Source organism: Mustela erminea, chromosome 16, assembly GCF_009829155.1.
Source record: "Mustela erminea isolate mMusErm1 chromosome 16, mMusErm1.Pri, whole genome shotgun sequence".
Classification (NCBI taxonomy): domain Eukaryota; kingdom Metazoa; phylum Chordata; class Mammalia; order Carnivora; family Mustelidae; genus Mustela; species Mustela erminea.
In genome coordinates, this window is record NC_045629.1 from 28,344,372 (window position 1) to 28,364,672 (window position 20,301).

Consider the following 20,301-nt stretch of genomic DNA (forward strand, 5'->3'; position numbering starts at 1 on the left):
CTATATAACTTCAACAAACTTGTGCTTTCAAATTCAGAAACCAACTTTGAGATAAGTGATAGAGGTCAATATATGGTCAGTGATAGCATCCTATATTGTTGTTCAAATGTTTGCATAAGTTAATAAGAAATATGTTGCACATTTCTAAAAACATTATTTGCTTTTAAAATAAAAAAAAAAGAAAAAGAAAAATTCAGCTTCAAACTGTACCATGTAAATTAACAAAGTGCTCTCAATTACTAATGAAAGTCCTGTTTCTATTTGCACTTGGGGGCTCAAGGAAAATTAGGAAATACAAAGACCAAGTAGGCCCAAGAGGAATGCATGGATTTCCTAGTCTCCTCGTTTTCTTCTCTTTAGAGAAGATCTAGAACACACATGACACATAGCACACATTTTAGGAAAGACCAAGGCTAAGACAGTTTCAGGTAAAGTTTAGGTCATTTCCAAGGCAGTCAATTAGCTTAGCTGAAATTGATATCCAGCTGTATTTTTTGCAGACTGGACACTGGCAGACAGTAAAAGTTAAAAATGTAACGTCTCCTTTAATACTTTTGAAACTCCAGAACACAATGTTGCATTAATGTTGCTCAAGCAATTGACAGAACCAATGAAGAAAAATCCCACACCTTTGTGCAAACTCTTTAAATCTGGTTCTGAGGGTTATAGTGACTTGGTTTCATCTACTAATGGGGCACAAGTTATCTTTAGTTTACGGTATCTAGGGCTTCGATTGCTTTTAGCTTGAAACTCTCTTCCGAAACTCTTCCACTTCTCTATATATCTTTCCTCCTCCTCCTCCTCCCCCTCTCCTCTTCCGCACCCCCCTCCTCCAAACCTACTAGGGGACATGGGTAGGTTTATGAACTGGGTGGTGCACATCTGTGTAGCCGGAACGTGGAGGCTGACAGTTGCTGTCCACTCCCAGACTGTGTACCTGAGCGCAGTGGCCACTTTGCTCTTCCGCCCAGCCCACTTCTGCCTGCAGTGTTGCTGCTGTCACGCCAGCCCGTGATTTGATAGGCTTGTCGGGTTGCCATGGTGTTGACTTCTTGCCTCTGAGGAGCTGCCCAATGACTGGAGGTCTGGGATTAAAGCGGGAAGAGGCAGCGGCCACAGCGAATTTCAGCGGCAGCTGCAGCTGCTAGAAACAAGAAGCGAGAGGACGAGGTCTTTAGACTGCGTTCCCCACCCGCAGCCGGGGCGGCCAGTCAGGGGGGCAAGAAGAAGAGGGGTGGGAGGAGGTTGAAACGGTGACCAGTGGAAGCCAGAAGATACAAGGGAGGGGTCTGAGACCCTCTCAGGAATAACTCATAAGCAATCCGCACGCGCAGAGATGGAAAATCTTTCAGAATTCGTTGTTATTCACCCAAGACATTACCTGGCCGGGTGGTGGGACTGGGAGTAAACGGTTGTTAAAAGGGATTTAAGCGGGTGATACACCTTCCCCCACACCCCACCCTTTATTTGGGCAGCGAGGTAGCCTGACAAAGAGGCGCTCTGCGGAGAACTTCAAATTATGGAAACTAACTTACTCCAAGGAAAGAAAGTGCCATGAGACCAAAACCAAGTACAGGAAAATAGTTGCCTGGGCCCGCGGCCGGCGGGGGCGGCCCGGGGAGGGGGGAGCCAGAGGGTTCCCGAGCAATGCACAGCCCCAGACGGAAACCGTAAACTAGGAAATGAAAGGGAAAGAAACCGCTTCTGTTATAAATTAGTAGGTAGGTAAAGGTTACGCAAAGAAGAAAAGGGAAAGTAAAGCTGTTAAAAGAATAGAATAAAACCCCCGGGAGTTCAACTCAAAATCCGCGCCCCCCTTACACACACACACACACACACACGCACACACTTCCCAATCCAAGGGGAGGAGGAGGAGGAGAAAAAGTGCATTCTGGTGTGATGAGAACTCTCTGGAATGTCTGGAGGAGAGGATAGGAGTGCGAGGGTAAGAAGACCCGGGTGCTAAATAATTGGCAGGAGGGAGAAATGGGGGAGGGGCGGGGTAGGAAAGAAAGATTCCGCGATTCACCGAAGAGACTTCGAGATTCAGAAGGAGGAGATTCCAATAGGAGGAAAGGAAGTACAGAAGTTGAGACCTGTAGCCTAAAGGAGGAAGCGACCCGAGTCAGTAAGAGAAAAGGAGGAAAAAGGTGTGTGCTGCTGAGGGAGGGCGTGGGAAGGCCACCACAGTCTACTGGAAGAAGCGACTGCTAGGACAGAGGGCAAAAAGGGCAGAGAATTGGAGCGACTTAGGCGGTCGACCAGAGAGAGCACCGCGGGGCAGCACCGGCGAGTGGGAAGCCAGGTGCCGCGCAGCCCGCTCCCCGGCTCGGGGCGACGCGGGGACTTTTCTGGCAAGGAGAGGAGCTGCTCTTCCAGCCTGCCCGAGTCGCGATTCACCGCGAGTCCCAAACACACGCCTCACTAACTACTTTACAGCCACTTTCATTGATTTTCTTTAACAAATAAACGTAATACCCGTTACAGCAACACTTCCTTTTGCTGCAGCTAAAATGCCATAAGCTCTGATTGCTGCATTTCTCTGGATAGCAGTCTTCATATCTCCAAATAAATTGGTTTCCTTCACTTAAAAGATCAAATGTGTGATCACGTTCAGGTTGGGGGAGTCTCGTCTTCGCCCCCCTCTATGATTTGAGAATCACCTTTTAGAATAAGTAGAAGACAGGTCCGGATACAAGTTTGCAGACCTGGAAGGGCTCAATGACATTTGCATATTAATTTTTGCTAATAAATATCAATTTGGAAGGAAAACACCCGCGAGAAAATTGACTCCTTTGAAATTGCAGGGAAATTAACGCGAGTCCGACAGCCACACCTAAGCTACTCCCCCAGAGTTATCTTTAAAAAATATTTCCTCTAAAAATAAAGTATTGTCAAATATACTTCAATTAAAAAAATAAAGTATTTCTTTTAAAGTACCCCTCCCTTTAGAGAGGTTTGTGCTGGAGGTTCTAACATACATGTCAAAGGGTTGTTGAATTATTCATTATTGTAATTACTATCATCATTGTCATTATCCCTTTCCATGTGGAAATAATTTTATTATCGTAATTTGATATCTGAAGAATTTCCTGTTAGTCGTTTGATAATCATTTTTTTCTGCTGAAAAGAAAAGTTTTGTTTATAAATGAGATAGAGAAAATGTTTTAAATGCTTTGATGTTTGCTATAGATTTCCGTTTATCTAATCGATCGGAATGCCAATAAAATCGATTAAAGGTTTAGTGTTTTACAAACAACCATTTTGTGCTTTTTGATTTTATGTTCAGAATGATTTTAATAAAGCTAATGCTTTCCTTTAACATTCTCCCTTTAAAAAATCCAAACCTTTATCGTTTTTCCTTTTATTATTAGAAATTGCCAGTTAAAGTTCTTCTAATAGGAAAATAAAAAAAAATAAGCAATGGCTGCAATGGTTTAAATTTCATTTCTTTTTGCTCAAGGTATTTAAATAAAGCCCTTTAAAATCTTGGTGAATTATATGCGATCATTCAGTGATTGCGGAATATTAAATTAAACTTAGATAAATCCGCATTGAAGGAGGCAGCACCCAATCCTGAATTTATTTCCCATTTTCTCTAACAGCATCACTGCGCTCCTCTCTTTGCAATGACAATGTGCCAAATCTGGGCATTTTGAAAACATTTTCCATATGCTTTAACAGGGGACTGATAGACAAAGAAGAAAAGGAGATGATCTTTTTGCTCTGAGGTATATTTTCTTTAACCTTTTTCTCTTAGACTTTCACTGATAATCATTTTAAAGCAAAAGTTTGAAATCATTTAATTCTTCTTTTTTCTTTCACCTTTATTTTTTCCCTGTCTTGTAATTTATTCCTGAAATGAAGTTTTGGTTACAATATAATGTAAAGCTATCATTTCTGTACCTTGGCAAACAACGTTTGTTTCAAAATCTTTGATTTAGTTTCTGCTAGCTACCTTCTGTAATTGAAGATGGATTTAATTATACATTTTGTAACTTAGATCATATGGGCTGTTTGTTTGCTGCAGGATTTAATGGTCCTTTTGTGTCTAATATTTAGGGATGTTACATACAGAGGTGGTGGCTTTTCAACTATAAAGATCTGCACTTTTGTCTTGGAAATGTGGATATTAGGATGAACATGGTGTCCTGTTTTCAAATAATTCTATTCAGTGACCAGTGTTTAGTATATTGTCTATAGAGCGTTGCCTTGACTAGATATAGATGTTTTATGTTTTAAAAGATCACAAATTAATCTACAATTCAGTAAAATCTCAGTTTTCTTTCTTTTCCCACTTACCTATCTTTTCCCATCTGCATCATTGTCTCTTAGAGATTTTCCCCAGAAGAAACATAAAATTTTTGTTGGATATGTTTGCTGGAAATATCTCCATGTGTTTCGAGAAGGGTGTGCTTGTGATCCTTGGTTTGGGTGATGTTAAGTGTGAATACATGTGCTGAGGGGGTTGGGGGTGCGTAGAGGTAAGTGATAAAGAGTCCTTATTAATTTGCATAAGAGCTGTAGAAGTGCTTGTGAAGTTAGTGAAGTGCTATTGTTTCGGGAGAGTCCCATCTGATTTTGTTTATAAACACTGGGCTGGTTGCCTAGAGGGAAAGGAGGTCACAGCACTGTCTGAGCCCTGACCCCAGAAAGGCCATAGGGTGTCTGACTTTTCTCTCTCCCCCTTCCCCCATTCCTTCTCCACTCCCTTAATTCTTCTTCGCTCAGACCCTCTATAACTCCTCCCTTTTCCCATTCCAAACCTTACCTGTGCCTAACTTTACATAATAATGACTGCCCCCCCCCACAACACACGTTGAACCAGGTCAGTATCACCAAGGGGGGGGGGGTAGGTAAAACAGATTTACTGCCAATAAAAACCAAAGAGGGACTTTAGTTAGAAAGCGAGAAACGTACAGAAATACAGAAGTACAGATAGAGACCGGGATCAAGATGGGGGCATTTTTAAGGCAAAAAAAAAGACCACAAAGGAGATAAGAACCAGGTTGGGGGAGGGGAAAGAATCAGTGAACCACAGATTTAACTGCCCACAAATGCTGCACACACATACACACTTAAAATGTCTTTCCTTTTTGAATTTCATTTCATTTAGCTCATGCTCACCATCAAAGAGAGTGTCCATTCTGGGTGTTATGTCATATTTTAACCTTCCATCCCCCCCTCCCCGCTTCGTGAGTTCTCAAGAAAAAGATACTTTTTTCATGGTAATGAAATTTGGCACTCTTCCACACTATTTCTTGAATTACTTCACTGTAAATATAATGTATTTGTGACACCATCCCGAATAAACCCTGCACTTTCCGATTCACTGACAACTTCACGTCTCCCCCTTTACACACACACACATCCATACCTCCCCACTCACAAAACGACAGACATTGGTATCAAGTTTAAGTGTGTTTTGGAAAGGAGTTGCTGAGTTAAAAATGTTAGTTAACAGACTGCCTTTGTTAAATAGCCCCCGGGTGCAGAAGACCCAACAAAAAGAGGGGAGGAGGAGGGGGGCTGAGGATCTGAAAGTGTCTGTGGTGATATAAAGGGTTCCTAACGCTGAAATCTTGTAATACCTCGTTTCAAACTGAGCTCATCTATAGACCCCGGAGGCGCGGTCAAAAGACTGGGAACCTTTTCCCCTTGGGCTGGGCTTGGTCTTGAGCTGGCAGGACGTGAGGGAGAGGGAGGTGGGGTATTTGTTACTGAATTGGTGAGGGCAGGGCGGGGGAATCCGGGAACAGACAGCGCAGGGCTCCTTAAAGCGACTGTAAAGTCCAGAGTGTCCGCGGCACAGATTTGGGGAATAAAATACGCCGAGGAAAAGTCTGAAAGTGGAAATTATCTTTTGTCTCAGAATTAATTACTCCTTGCTTCCAACACTCAACACCTAACCACCTGGCATTCCTTTTTGGTTCTCCCCCAATTGGGCGCTCGGCTTCAGGGTCCGAGTGCCCCGGAATGGGCTTGGCTCGGCTGGGGTAGCCCTGGAAAGTCTAGAAGAGGGTGTAGGGAAAGTTCTCGGTGCGGCAGGGAAACCTCTGCTCCTTTCACTTTGAAATAAAAAGTAGCCAAACCTTCCTTGAGGGCGGCGGCGGGTTCGCACAGAGTTTAGGGACAGCAGAATGGGGGCGGGGGGAGTGGGGTGGGACAGGGTCAAAGGTTGACGGCAAGGGGTCCTCTGAGACCCGAGAGGAGCAGCTGGGTTTCCTGGAGCGAGGGGCCGAGAAGGAAGCTGCCAAGGGCCGGGGCGCAGCCGGGGCGAGCCGGGCAGATCGCGCCCTCGCCCGGGAGCAGCCCGCGGGCTGGGCTCGGGCTCGCCCGCCTCGCCGCGCCCCTGCCCGCGGCGCCGCGCTCCGCGCCTCCGGGCCCACCCCACGCAGACCCGCAGCCGCTTCTCCCCAGCTACCCTCCTCGCGCGGGCGCGCTCCAAGGCCGAGCCTGGGAGGAAACTCTTGACTCCGTGCTAGTCCCTCTCTGCCCCATCCCCTCAGCCCATTAACCCCCGACCCTCACCCCAGCTTCTCTTCTTAGGAAAGCGGTGAAAGAGGATGAGAAAGAGATGATTAAAAAGAACACACACAGGCTGGGGGGGGTGGTGCTCGCTAGCAGAGGGATTGCAAAAGTGGGCGCTCCTCTTGCAAATCCTCCTTCCTTTTGTTTTCTTACTTAGAATTCAATAACCGCCCCCCCCCAACACACACAGGAGAGAGAGAGGGGGAGAGAGAGAGAGAGAGAGGAGAGAGATTTTCCAAGAAAAGACAGGGATGTATTTTCCAAGACAAGAGAGAGATGGGGGTGTAGAGAAGAAATAGCCACCAAATTTTTAAAATGGTTTTCCTGACTTGACGTTTGGTGTTTTGACATTAATGACATTAATGTTATTGATGATGTTTCAGGGAGAAAAAGGCAAAAGAAATAAAGGAGAACTTGAAAACGAAATGATCATCATTTCCCTATTCTTCCATGCCAGAAATAGACCCCTTTCTTCACCTGAGCCTGAAACAGACTTATTGTTCTCAGGTGTTTCCTTCATCATACACATTTACCCGTCTGAAATCGCAGGAAATGGTTTTTCCATCAGTGAGCTTGTACATGGAGCCCTCTCCCGCAAAGGGCTTGATCTTTTCTGATTTGAACCTGAAAGTCTCCCTGCCTTCATTTCCCCTCAGTCTTTTTTAAAAGCCCCCACCCCCTTCCCCAACACACACCTCAAATAGTTTTTTAAAGCTAGAATTTTTGCTCTCTGGGGTGTTTTTCTGTAAACAGCAACGCTACATAAACACCTTCTTCACTTGCAAGTTACAGAGAATTAAAATTTTACCACGGTGGTCATGTATGTTTCTTAAAGCATATGGATAAACTCAACTGAGGCACAGCAATGATACAGTGGCTGTATATAGGTAAGATTGTAAACAAAGTAACTTAAAAATCTTAGAAAGCCATACACTTTGAGCAGATTTCTTCCCAAACAAGTTTAAAATAGAATGGAGTCTTTGGAGAGGTAGATGATTTTCTTTCTGTTAACGTCTAGTAGCCCTGTTTTACACTGTACTGCTACATACATCGACTTCAGATTCCTAAGGTGGTGATTTGCTCCCCCCGCCTTTAATAAAGACCATATCTAGGTTTTATTCTCTACTCCAAGCCTTTGGACTTTCATTGTAACCTTAGCCAGCTGCTGTAGGCAACCAGCTTTTCTGATTTGGGCCTAGGTCTGCTCTTTTGAGGACTATGCTTTGATCCTCCCAGGTGTTTTGTTTGGTTTTTCATGCCATTTGCATCAGTTCTAGGATTTTCCAAATGTTCCCTGATAACACAATGTTTCAGGGCCAGAAAGATGAGTATTTGCAACGTCTGTTGTCCTGCGATAAACCTTTTTGTTGGTATTTGGTAGATTTGGTGCTTAAGGCCTAAGACAAGGTTTTGAAGCAGATCTTGGTGATCCAGAACTTCAAAGACCTGTCAGCTTCAAGGCAGCTGACACCTCACCTGTCCAGGAAGCTGGACATTACAAGTATTTCTTGTTTTTAGATTGTTTGGTTTGTACTTTCACCTTCTCTCTAGAATTCCTATTTTTGAAATATTACATAGATGGTGTCTACTTGTGACCTATAGTGTAGCTGTATATCAAGATGCTATCTGAGCAGCAAGAGATAGTGTGAATACACACACACACACACACACATATACATATATATATATATATATTCTATATTCAGATATTCAGTAGGGGGTATTTAAAAGTATGTCTATTCCTAGTTTTAGTTAATTATCTTTTAATGAAAGTGTCACTCATATTCACATCTGTAATATTGGGAAGAGATAATTAGATTTTCAAATGAGAATCAGCCACCTTAAATTTTGCACCAGAAAATACCAAGTATATTTCATTCTAATGAGATCTGTAGTGGGGTTTTAAAATTCATCATAACGTGCTTCAAGAAAGATAATTCAACAGACTTGCAAGATGAAAGGTTTTTTTTTCCCCTCTAAGTCTTCTTAAAGCTATTACATTGAACTTAAGCAATTCTGATAAAATATTCAAAAATATTACATAAAGGCTAGAACCATATCCCCACTATCACCCTTACACCCATCACTTATTCTCATTTGAAAGTTTACTTTGACTCAACTAACCACTTGCATCAACCATGCCCTGGGTCCTCTCTCCTGCCTGTGCAAACGAAAGATCCGTGTTTAAATAGGTGTCTATAGATCCAGAGTGCAATTCTTCCTTCGAAATAGGCTGGGCCAGGCCGTGTTTGCACACTGCCAGGCACCCTTTATTTACATACATCTGCATATTTGCTCAGTCCCCGCATTTCTCCATTAAAATGCGTTCTTGTATGCAACAATAAATTAGGCAGAGGGAAAAAAAAATCTCTTCATTCCTCTAATATTGTCCTTAAAGCTCCCTAGTAAACAAATCTTTGGTCCGATAATAATTACTTTGCTTCATTAAAATAAAAAGAAAAATTCGACTAGTTAAAGGGCATTGCTTTGGCGGTATTTATGTTTTATTTTCTCTCCCTTTTTGCTGAAGAGAAAGAGAGTGTGTGTGCGTGTGTGTGTGTGTGTGTGTGGTTGTGTGTGTGGTTGTGTGTGCGTGTGTGTGTCTAATGAAGTTTGGGAGTCGCGCGCGCAGGGGCGCGTGGGGTGCGAGCCCCGGAGATCCCCATCTCCTGCCCTCTCCGCGGTCGCAGCGTCCCGAGCTCCCGCCGCAGCGCTCCGAGCCTTGGAAGCCGCGAGGCTCCCGGGCTGCTCCGAGTCCGGGCTGCGCGTCATTTGCAGTCTGGGGAATGTTGATCACCTCACTAATTACACCTCTCTCTCCCCCCTCTCCCTCTCCCTCTCCCTCACTCTCCTCTCTCATTCCCAGAGTGCATATCGGGAATAGACACACAAAGACATGCGCACTCAACTTAATCAGCCATTTTTTTAAACAGGGCTAAAACGATAATAATTAGCAGAATAAAGACATATCGGATTTTCATTTCCTTTCCTCCTTTTCCCAACCCCTTCACAACCAAACAGCGAGACCGCGGTCGGCACATGCTTTAACTCCTCCCGGACCCCCGAGGACCGCTCCATGCCCCCCACTTTCTGCTTCAGCGTTTTTATTTTCACCCAATAAAGTTCGAGGATTATTTTTTTATTTTTTTTATTTTTTTTTTTTTAATGAACCCTCTCGTTTTACTTGGATGTGATCAGCTGTAAGTAAAATAAAAGCAAAACAAAAAAGAGGCGAAGATCGAGTAGGAACTGCAGGGGAAATGGAAAGTAAGTTTTTTCTTTAACTTTTATTGAGTAGTTTGTGTTAAATTTAGGTCGAGTATCGATTATCTTTCCAGCCTGATCTTGCACAATCTTTGATATTTCGCTCCCTCTCTCTCCCTCTCCGCCTCTCTCCCTCTCTGCCCCTAGCTCGCTCGCTCTCGCTCGCTCTCGCACACATCCCCTCATCCCGACCATCTCTTCCGCTCTGCCCCCCTTTTCTATCTCTTTCCCCCTTTTTTTGGCTCAAGGATTTGCTCCGCTGAAAGAGGGAGGGGGCACAGAGGGACCTGATTTTCCACTTTCTTTGGGGGGGCTGCGTTTTGGAGGATTTAACTTTTGGATAGAAGTGGCGGATCATTCACGTTTCGTCGAGCAGTTTTCTCTCCTTTTCCCTGTCTTTTCGGGTTCTGTCTCCACCGCGAGCCTGTGGCGTTCTCGTGGCTCGGGGAAGCTGTCAGCTCCGCAGCGGCGCGGGCACTGCCAGGGGTCCCCGCTCGCCCCGCGCCCCCACACCCCGGTCGGGATGACCCCTTCTCTGCACTCATCCTCGGAAAGTTTGGACGTTGGTCGGTGGGGCTTGAAGCCCCTCTCTCCCTGTTTTACACCCCCCACCCCCGTTATTCAGCCTCTTTTTTCTTCCTCCTCTTACCACCCCCACCCTTTCCTCTCTCAAGTTCCCCGAAGGGCGCTTAGTGCGCGGGACTGGCGGAGGACGGGGGATCTGTACGCCTTGGGCGGGGGAGGGGGGGTGTTCCAAGAGGCCGGGGCGCGAGCAGGGGCTGGGCAGCAGGTAGACACCCGCCGGCCGGAGCGGGCAGCGGGCACAGCCGAGGGCTGCTCCCGGCGGCGCGGGCGGCGCGGACTCGGGTGCTGGCGAACGGAAGGCAGGTCCGTTAGGAGGCGGGAACGCCGGGCCTTGGGGCCAGGGACCCGGGAGGCGGCTGCAGCTCTCGCCAGGCGCTTTCGCTGCCGGTTGTGCGTTAGACTAGAGGATAGATGCCAGCGGCTTGGGGTCAAGAATCTTTCCTTTCCTTTTGGCAGAGGGCAAAGGGTGTGTGTGTGTGTGTGTGTGTGTGTGTGTGTGTGTGTGTGTAGGGGGGAGGCTGTGGCCGGCTCTGAGAACTGATTTATTCCCTGCCCCCCCTCCCCAAAGAGGTTCCATGTCTGCAAAACGAACTTCACCTTCTTCGCCTCTCTCCGCATCAAGTGCGCCTTCCGGCCGGGAGCAGCTAAGGGAAGAGGGGCTGGAATGCGTCGGGTCTCGCCTTCCTTCTACTTCTAGTTCACTCCCTCCTCCCCCCATTCTTTCTGATCTCTTCTATCAGAAAATAATAATAATAAAATTTCTCATGGAATTGTATAAAGTTTCTCTGCCGATGCCCAAGTTACTGAGGGTTTCCCATCCTGGCCCCCTTCCCCCACAGAAGACGGTGCACTGGTTTGTATTTCTTTTGTTACCTGTGATCCGGGCGGGGGGCTCCTTTCGCGGCTCGGGCTGGGGTCCGGCCCAGAGAGGAGGCTCCAGCGGGCGCCTTTGGCCGCGACTCCTCACTTCCGCGCGGTTCTGGTGAGATCTTAGCTACCGTTCGGTGAGACACCCTCCTTGTAGGTACCAAAGGTTCAGATCGCAAACACGGACCCCCCCCCCCCATCCCGACCCCTACACACACATACATACACACACTCAACACGTACTCACAGACACACACACATTCTCCCTGCTCCCCCCCCACCTCCAGCCCCCACCTTGCCTTTCCCCTCCCCCTTCCAAAAAAAAAAAAAAAAGCACATACACAACAACAACAGCCCCCCCAAACCAAACAAAAACCCAAAGACAAGTTCACTGGCGGAAGATGGTGGATTGACACTGACTCAGACAGAGGCAGGTTCACCAGGAAATCTGGCGGTCCCGATTTCTGACAGTTGCATTTCCTCTCTTTGAGTCCTTACCCGCCCCCCCTTTTTAATAACTCTGTTCCATGTTTAATCAAGGATCATGTAGATGGCAAAAGGAGAGACAGAGAGAGAGAGGAGAGAGGAAGAGAGAGAGGAGAGAGAGAGACACGAGACAGAAGGAGGGTTTTTTTTTTTTTTTTTTTTTTTTTTTTTTTTTTATTGTGTTCTCCTGGATTTTCAGTGGCTTGATCCCTATAAACGTGGAGTGGTTAAAGCTCATATGTAGTATTATATTTTTAGTTGGGTGGATGGATGGAAGAGTCAGGGAGAGGCTGCGGCTGCCGCTGCCTTTTCGGGTGTTGCTTAGATTAAGGCTGAGACTTGGCTGCGATTGGGACGCGACAGTGACACGGGCATCGATCGCTTCCATTGAGAGCAATGCAAAAACACAGCCCGGGTATGTAACACTCTCGGTGCCATCAACATTTGTTTTACTTTATATTTACTGGCAAAACTGACAGAGCAAGCTCAGACTTTCTTTCTTTCTCTCTTTCTTTCTTCTCTTTTCTAACTGAAGAATTAAAATCAATTGTATATAGAAGTTGTGGGAAATGATGGTTTAAATACAACAGAAAGGAGATATTTGAATCATTTCACTACCTCTGTGACTGATTGTGTTTTAGAGTTTTTTTTTTTTCTCCACAAAGGAGCATATTATAGAAAATGAAGGTTTTTCTTTTTTCCTTCCTCTTCTTAAAAAAAGAAAATCCTTAAGGGAATATTTGATAGTTTTCAGTGTTTGCGGTTTCAATCAGCAGGAAGGCACACAAAAATAAAAGATGGCTAGCCAGCTGTTTTAACCTCTTGCACCTGGCTTCAGTGTGGGGATCATAGGTTTATAGAGTTATTTTTTTAAATGGTTTTAATATTTATGGCATAAACTGAGGAGAGAGCATCACTGTGTATTTATTCAATAGCTGGTTGCTTTTGGATTTAAAAAAGTAAACTCAATATTTAAGTGTTCTCTTTTTTATGGCAGTGAAGATAGAGCCAATGAAATATGGGTGAAATACCATAAATCTGAAAAGTGAAATGTACCTAAGGAACAAAGAAAGGTCAGGTAAACCAGCTGTGTAAGTCAAAGCAATAGCACCAACTGTGGGGTTAGGACAGGGAGAGTGGACTGTGGGTCTAGGAAGTGAAAGTTGCCACTGAAAGTTAAAAATGAAGGAAACATGGTTCAGGTCTATTGTAATCTTTCACAGTTTTTAGGAAATGAGCCCAAATCTGTTCATTAATTTTGACCTAGTTGGATTATTTTAAAAGATGCTGCACCAGCAAAGGAAAGCATAAAGGATGCTGAGAAAATCGCTGTTTAATATTGCAGAATTTACTGCTTTCATTCTGACCATGAGCCTAAATTTACACAATGAAATTTGATTATCTCTAATAACAATATTAGATCCTCCACTGGATGGATGAGAATTGAGGTGGTTTTGTTGATTGCAAGGGTTTAATGTTGCATTTCAGAATCTGATGTGGTTTGGCCTCCCTTCCATTAACTGGAAAACCCCTGAGGTTTTACAATTATTTCTTAAAGATAATACATTTAAGATTGCATTGGTAGGCTGAAGAAAAGTCATAAAGGCAAGAAGGGAAGCCCTTAATAACTCTTGAGATTCAGACATGTTCAGCAGTTAGATTGGCTCTGACTTCACCAAGGGTCGACAATGTGTCATTTCCACGAAGCCAAATTGCCCTCTGCCTATATGATATTAATGTGCAAATCAATATTTCAGGGATTAAATTTCCCTTCTTCATTTTTTATGGTTTCTACCTCAATAAGTCTCAAGTCTATTAGAAGAGGCTGGATGATTTAAAATCTTTCACTGCAGAATGGCTTGTCGTAGTCTTGTTTCACAGACCATTTTAGGATTTTCGTTATAAAGACTAAGGGCATCCTAAAGAAGTTGTGAGGTAGTATAGAGACATGCTCAATAGCATAAAGCCCTAGTTCGATTAAGAGCTAAGGGGTATTGGAAATATAATATATATGTTTATGCAATAAAGACACACACACATTCTGCTCCTTTAAAAATATTATGTTAATCACCTATTGATTTATTTCAAAATCAATGGAAGTTCCTTTCTTATTAGTGATTTGTTCAGCATTCTTGAGGACTATGTTAATTTCCTTAAAGAGTATGCATGAATTGGCTTGGTGTGGAAGTATTTGGGAGGGCTTTTCATTTAGCAATATTTCCCTAAGAAATATTTCTAGAAACCATTGTTTTTGAGTAATAATCAAGTGTTGTCATGTGCATACGTTGTTGTTGTAGCTATCATTGCATTCTGTGGCGGAATGATTTAGCTGATATCTGTTACTGGAGGCCTTCTCCAATTCATTTTACATTTATTTCTAGTACTAAGTAGGCACAATGTTTCTTTTAACCCTCGTGGAGAAACACATTTGTAAAAGAAAATATGTGATTTGATTGGAAATAATACAAAGCAGAAATTTGGGAGGTCAAAATAAAAGATTGTGACTTTATCACATAATCTTGGGAAGGCCTACTGTCTATCATTTGGTGGTGGTTTATAGTCTAAAACCATCTGGACCAAGTTCCGCACAGCTGCACGAATTTCATATGTGATAGAACATTTTTTCCATTCAGTGTGAAATGTTCCTTCCTAAAAAACGTACACCAGACTCGCTTAATTTAGTCTGTTAAAAGAAATGCACATGAAAAAGGACAAAAGGCTCTTTAATCTCTGCAAGCTGTTTGTTTTTCTTCAAGATTCCTGTCTGTTTGGGTTTGAAAAGTCATGTTTATTGAGGGGATGATTCTGAGGTGTGACATTAAAATAATATATGATTTTTGGACTGGTGGCCACGCTCCTGCTTAATTTGCAGAACTACTTTTTATGCCTGTCAAAACATAGAGTTAATCTATCCTTATTTACAATTAATCTCAATAAAATTAATCTTAACTATGCTTTATTCAGTGGCTTAAAATATCTAATTATATTCAATTAACTGCTGTCATAGTAATTAACATTGCTTAATTGCCTCTGCATATATTTATGTAAAGCTCATTAGGTGCTGATGCACCCTTTTCCTTTTCTACTTGCTATTTTTGCTGTTGTCAAACCATTTTCATCTCCCAAGGTCCCACAATGTCAGTGAGAGCAAATTCTTAACATTTTCTTGAAATGAATGTTATTGCTTTTCTATGAGAAGATATTCATTATTAAGTCTTTAAAGACTGACCCCCCCCCCAATACACACCCTGGTTTTCCCTCATCCTGGTCCCTACCACACTCACAAAATATTTTCTGTCGTTGTTGCTAGAAATATGAGAAGCCAGGTTAAGCTTTGTGTTTATAAATGAGGAGCCTTTCTGTGTCTGCCTAGGGGCTCTACCCACAGGCAGAGTTTTTATCCTCTAAGACCATTCTAAGGGTTAAAGACTTGGCCAAGGTTCAAACTGAAAAGCGCCCAGGGAAAGTGCATGTGAATATGTACAAGTTTCATGTAATTAGTGCTTAATTATATTAACATATGCAAATTGTCAACTTAGGAGCTTGTTGAGCTGGCAAAGATCAGCTAGGCACAATTGCTGTATTGTTCTGAAACAATAATGGATTTCAAGTTGGATTGTGGAAACACATAACTAGCTATCTAATTTAACTCATACCATGGTGAAATTTCATTAGTCTCCATGGAGACTGGTTTAATTGTGCTGACTAATGTTCTGGGCTGCAGAATGTCCTAAAAAGAAAGCGTTGTTTGCCTAATCCACCTTACAATGACACTTGTTTGTACATGTTTCCCTTGTGTGAGAATTTGCATATGCAAATAAATAGTTTCTCTGCCCCATTTGTCATGGCTGTTCATTACCCATGAAGAGGACATTGTTACTAGGCTGTTACTGAGTCTCCCAAGACAGGATAGTGTCAACCAGTCCAACTACATTCTTTCATAATTTGTTTCTGATTAATAGACCAGAGTGAGTCTCAGTCTCTTTGGGCATCTGCAAAGGGAAGGTCAGTTCTGTCACAGAAAAGAGTTTCTGCAGTAGACTGGGGGACTTTTTCTTCTTCTGATCATTCTCCTTTTTCCATTCATTGGTTAACACCATCATATTTAAAATAATGTATTCTTGTTCTAAGAATGCCTCTACTAATAATCTCTAGTTTCCTAAAGCTAAAAGATAGGAAAAGAAAGGGGATTCTGTTATTGGAATATTAATCCTGTTTTTGACAGAAAGGTAAACTGATATAATTGCTTTTCAGTTGAAGGAATGGGGGTTTATACAAGTGTGAAAGCATCGGAAAAGGATTAGCATTTTTTTGCATAATGAAAAGCTCTGTTGAATAGGGTTCTGAATGGCTGACTGAATGACTAAGATGAAAGGAAGATGAAAATGCAGGCCCCTCTTTCTTTATGCCCATGCTCTGCTCTCTCTAAAGTTATGTTTGTCCAAGACTTGAGAAAACAAGCAGGGGCTCAGATTTCAGCAACTTATAAGATGCCCTGAGTTTTCATCATCACCGGGAAGCAATATGTATGACAATAGTGCAGCTAGAGGATGATAAACAGAGGCTTGTATGCAGAAGAGTTTTCAGAAACATGCTAGGCTAGCCAAATATTGACTATTGGGTATCGAGAATTCCCAGCACTTTGCTGTCAAAAACGGTTATTTCAGAGGAGGCCAAGAGTATGGTGTGGATATTTAATTTAGTTAAGGATAGAATATATGGTATTCCTCTGCCCGCCCCCCATAGACTATAAATAGTTGTCTCAGTTGGTGGAACACTTCTTTTGGGAAAGAGTTGTGTATCCTGACTTTTGGCAATGTTAAGTGTGCTAAGTGGCCCATTAGCTTTTGTGGTTGGGAGGGGTTAGTCAAAGAGAATACAGTTATTTTTCTTAGGATTTAATGCAACTTTATGTTGCTATGTAGGTGTGTTGTGCATTTCATTTTGAGATCAGTCTTTTACAAAGTGTCTGAATATTGTATGTTCATTTTTGGAGACATTGGCAGTAAGGTTTTCTCTTGTCACTAGTTAGAGCTGTAACTGGTTACCAGTTGACAACATGGTCGGGCTCTCAATGATGTTTCTTCAACCATAATTAGGGGAGTTAAAATACCCTAAGTGTTAAGACACTTTCAAAGGTGGGAATTGATTCTTTTGTACATATGTAAATCAAATGCAGTGTGGATAATTATTTACAGTATACATTTTAAACAATCTCTTTCCAGTCTGAGGTCACAACAGATGAGCCCCTGAAGGCTGCCCCAGAGCAGGATTGAAAGATTCCACCAGATATTAACCTAACTTGTTTTGTTCCTAGAGTGTAGAACTTCTGTTTGCCTCATCACTTTCGCAGTTCAGTTTCTGAGGTGCTATTAAGAATGTTACATGGAAACTTGGGAAATCAGAAGTGTTTTCACGTAAATTAAAGTATAAGGGTTGCCTCTTGAGTACAGAATATTGTAAAGGAAAAGTGTTTGATCTTGGTTATATAAAGTCACCAAAATTCTTTACTGGAGTCCTTTTAAAAATTTGTCAAGAAATTCTGGATTGTTTCAGAAACTTTTATGATTAACTTTATGATATGCTTGTAAAAAGTCTTAAAAGAACAAAAAAAAATCCACATGGAGGCTATTTTACATGCAGAAAGGCTTATTAAGGTATTTCCATAAGAAAAATGTGTTAATTTAAAAAATAAATTCATTTATATTTTAAGACATTGTTAACCAAGCACCATGTGTTGTAACTGGCAGCTTTCCAGCCACCATGGAAGTGGATCACACATGGGTTAATAGTAGCTTATGTGATGTCTGCATTCTTAGGAAATGGGCAAAAGCCCAGGGTATTCTGATATCAAGATTTTAGGAATCAGACAGAAAGCGGAATATATGTTTATATGTGAACAGATGGACACATGTGAGAACTAAAAGTGCACAGTTTCTCTTGGCACTTGTTTTAGTTATCCCTGATGATATAACCAAGATCTTAGTGCACTCGCATTCTTTGATGGCTAAGGATGAAATGGTCTTTTAATGAGGGCTCAATGGCATTATTTTCTTGCATAAGGATTGTGCCCCTGTGATCTTACTGGATTTGATGTTCTGTTAATTCCCTAGTTTCAGAGGTTCACAAGTTGCCTCGAAAGTTTGATGTAGTTTCACATTTGACATACAATCCTCAGTCCAGGGATAGCTTCTCTCATTCCCCTACTCTCAAAGATTTGTGAGTAAAATAATATATTTGCCATTTTCAAGCACTTTTGAATGTATGCAACACAACTTAAAAATGGCTTTGACACTAAAGTCTTATTTGCAAGCATCTTATCTCTGATATAATTAGCCACTTTAACATTCTAGAAATTGAAAAAATAAACAAACAGCATTGGAGAATTTGGGTGGCTTGACTTGGTTAATATGTCATAATGCCCTGATGGTCCAAGACAAGTCCTGAGTAGGTGTTTTAGTCATTCAGGTCAGGAGTTCATACACTAGCATCATGGATGTAGATGATCGGTCATTTCTCATGTTTGCTTGTCCTAAGGATATGACAGAGCACAGTTGGTAATTTCTGAACGGTGCCCACTCTAGCACATACCTCTGAAGACAAAGTTTATAGGTTCCAGTGTGTTATAGCAATAAAAACAAAAATCGTTCTGCGAGTATTTACTCAGATCTAAATCATTTTAACCAGGGAAAATTGACTTTTGGGTTAAAATATGCATTTTAGAACTCTCCATAAAATTCTTTTCCTTCACTGTAAAGAAGAAAGGAAATCCTTAGCTTTAACAATGGTTAAAATACAAAAAAATACGAGCTGGTGTGTGCCACCTGGTTATATTGTTAAAAACAAAACAAAACAAATCTTTGTAAGAGGGAAGTTTAAGGAGAATCTTGAAATTCATCTGCCTGGAAGAATAAATTGAGGAAGCCCAATTATTTCCCAAAGTACCTTAATTAAATCTGAAAGCCTTTATTAATGTGGATTCTCTAAAATACAGTTCTTAGTCCTTTTTTTCCATAAGGTTAGGAATAATGCAAGTAATACCTCAATTTTCTGAGCCCACTACTTACTCGAGAACGAGTCATCTCTTTTGGTTTAGTATATACCACATAGGAGGGTGTGTAAAGACACATACTCACACAACCCGACCCTTTTTCCATGTTTGTGTCTCTCTTTCCTCTTTAGATGTACCCATAGGGGTAGCCTGTGAAATTTTCCCTCTGTAGACTAAATTCCTTTCATTTTCTGAGAACTGACCAACATGGTCACAACAGAAATAAAGCAGGTAGGTTTGTAAGGGAAACTATCAACATGCTAAAGCCTGACAATACCCTAGAGTTAATTCAGTTCAGCCAGCTCATTGTAAAATATGAGATATTGAATTCAGGAGATATAACCATTGAGTTACCAAGCAAGCTAAGGAAATGTCAGGACAAAACTCAGATATCCCAATTCGAGGACTAGTGGTCACACATTTATATTGGCTGCTTGGAAAAGGGTTTGTTACGTAACTGAGTATGGTGGTGGAAATAGAGAAGAAAAGGAAAATGTTGGTAATCCAACAGTGGTACTCTTTCTTCTGAGAGAAGAGTTCTCTACTACGAAAAGGGAATGAGTACAATCTGAATGGCATCTTATCACTGTGACAGTATACATGTTTTTGGGTTATTTAGGAGGTCAGACTAGTTGCGTTGAATGGTCGAGAAGAGTTTATGATTTATAAAAGTACCAAGGATCTCAGTCAGTTAAATTGTATTCTTAATAATCATGAACATGGTGTTATGAAGATTAAGATTTCTATTCTATGTAGGGAAAGCAAATGAAGACAATGCTGTGATGTTGTAAAGGTAGCATAGTGCAAAGAAAGAATGACACAGTAAAAAGCAGACATTCTTTTGATTCTATTTACTTTGGATTCCTTTTTTTAAATTTGTTTTTATTTTTTTATTTTTGCATTTAAAGACAGGAATAGAAATTTACTACCTCCCAAATTCTCTGAGAAGTTCTTATAGCCAAAAGAGAAAGATTGAATATGGTATTCCTAATTCAAGTATGTGAATCTTAACTGCATTTTTAAGAGCTTGGCTTCCTTTTTAAATGAGTTTACTTTAGTTTAAACTTTAGATATTTGAAAATCTACTCCATTTTTGACAAATCAAGGACCAGTAGGAATTGTGTTAGAGCTACTAGACACCTGAGTTAAATTCTTATTATGGATGTAATCTTTGTAAGCTTCAGTTTCCTCATTTGTATCTTAAAGTTGTAGAGATTACAGAACACTAAAGTGTTGTGAACATTAAAATAAGTAAATATGACAGGGCCTGATACCCTGTGTTCCCTTTTTCCTTATATTCAGTAGCTGGTTTATGTAGTACCCAACTAAAGAGCATTTGGTCAAGCAAGTCAACATAGATCTTTTGAGTAGGGATGCCCCTCTCTCTTACAACAGAAACAGAAATTAGGAAATGTGTTTGCAAAAAGGGTATATTCTTATTGATATACCTGGATGGCATCTTTGTGGCTAGTCCTTACCTTATTATCTGCCCCTCCGTCATCGTGAGTTGTTTTGGT

General features: G+C 41.9%; 2 protein-coding genes and 1 long non-coding RNA gene across 10 annotated transcripts in view; 2 read left to right on the top strand and 1 right to left on the bottom strand.

Annotated features, from left to right (window-relative positions):
• Nucleotides 1-11,909, bottom strand: part of LOC116575066 — a 35,180-nt gene extending 23,271 nt beyond the window's left edge. Inside the window, exons 1-3 of one of the 3 annotated variants that reach the window (XR_004279585.1) lie at nucleotides 11,668-11,909; nucleotides 11,254-11,397; nucleotides 938-1,144 (exon numbers count right to left, since the gene is read on the bottom strand). This is a non-coding gene — a long non-coding RNA (uncharacterized LOC116575066). The remainder of the gene's footprint in view (nucleotides 1-937; nucleotides 1,145-11,253; nucleotides 11,398-11,667) is intronic. The other 2 variants (XR_004279587.1, XR_004279586.1) reach the window with 2 other exon arrangements.
• Nucleotides 3,709-20,301, top strand: part of ZFHX4 (zinc finger homeobox 4) — a 185,881-nt gene continuing 169,288 nt past the window's right edge. For 3 of the 6 annotated variants that reach the window (XM_032316164.1, XM_032316171.1, XM_032316170.1), the window contains exon 1: nucleotides 9,248-9,798. The gene's annotated coding sequence lies outside the window, so the exon portion shown is untranslated. Of the gene's footprint in view, nucleotides 3,732-9,247; nucleotides 9,799-10,610; nucleotides 10,684-11,921; nucleotides 12,149-20,301 lie in introns of those variants that run through there. The other 3 variants (XM_032316169.1, XM_032316167.1, XM_032316166.1) reach the window with 3 other exon arrangements.
• LOC116575064 lies at nucleotides 9,875-11,231 on the top strand. Its single transcript, XM_032316172.1, has 2 exons — nucleotides 9,875-10,846; nucleotides 10,949-11,231. The coding sequence occupies exons 1-2, from the start codon at nucleotides 10,319-10,321 to the stop codon at nucleotides 11,075-11,077; spliced, it is 657 nt and encodes a 218-aa protein (XP_032172063.1). The 5' UTR covers nucleotides 9,875-10,318; the 3' UTR covers nucleotides 11,078-11,231.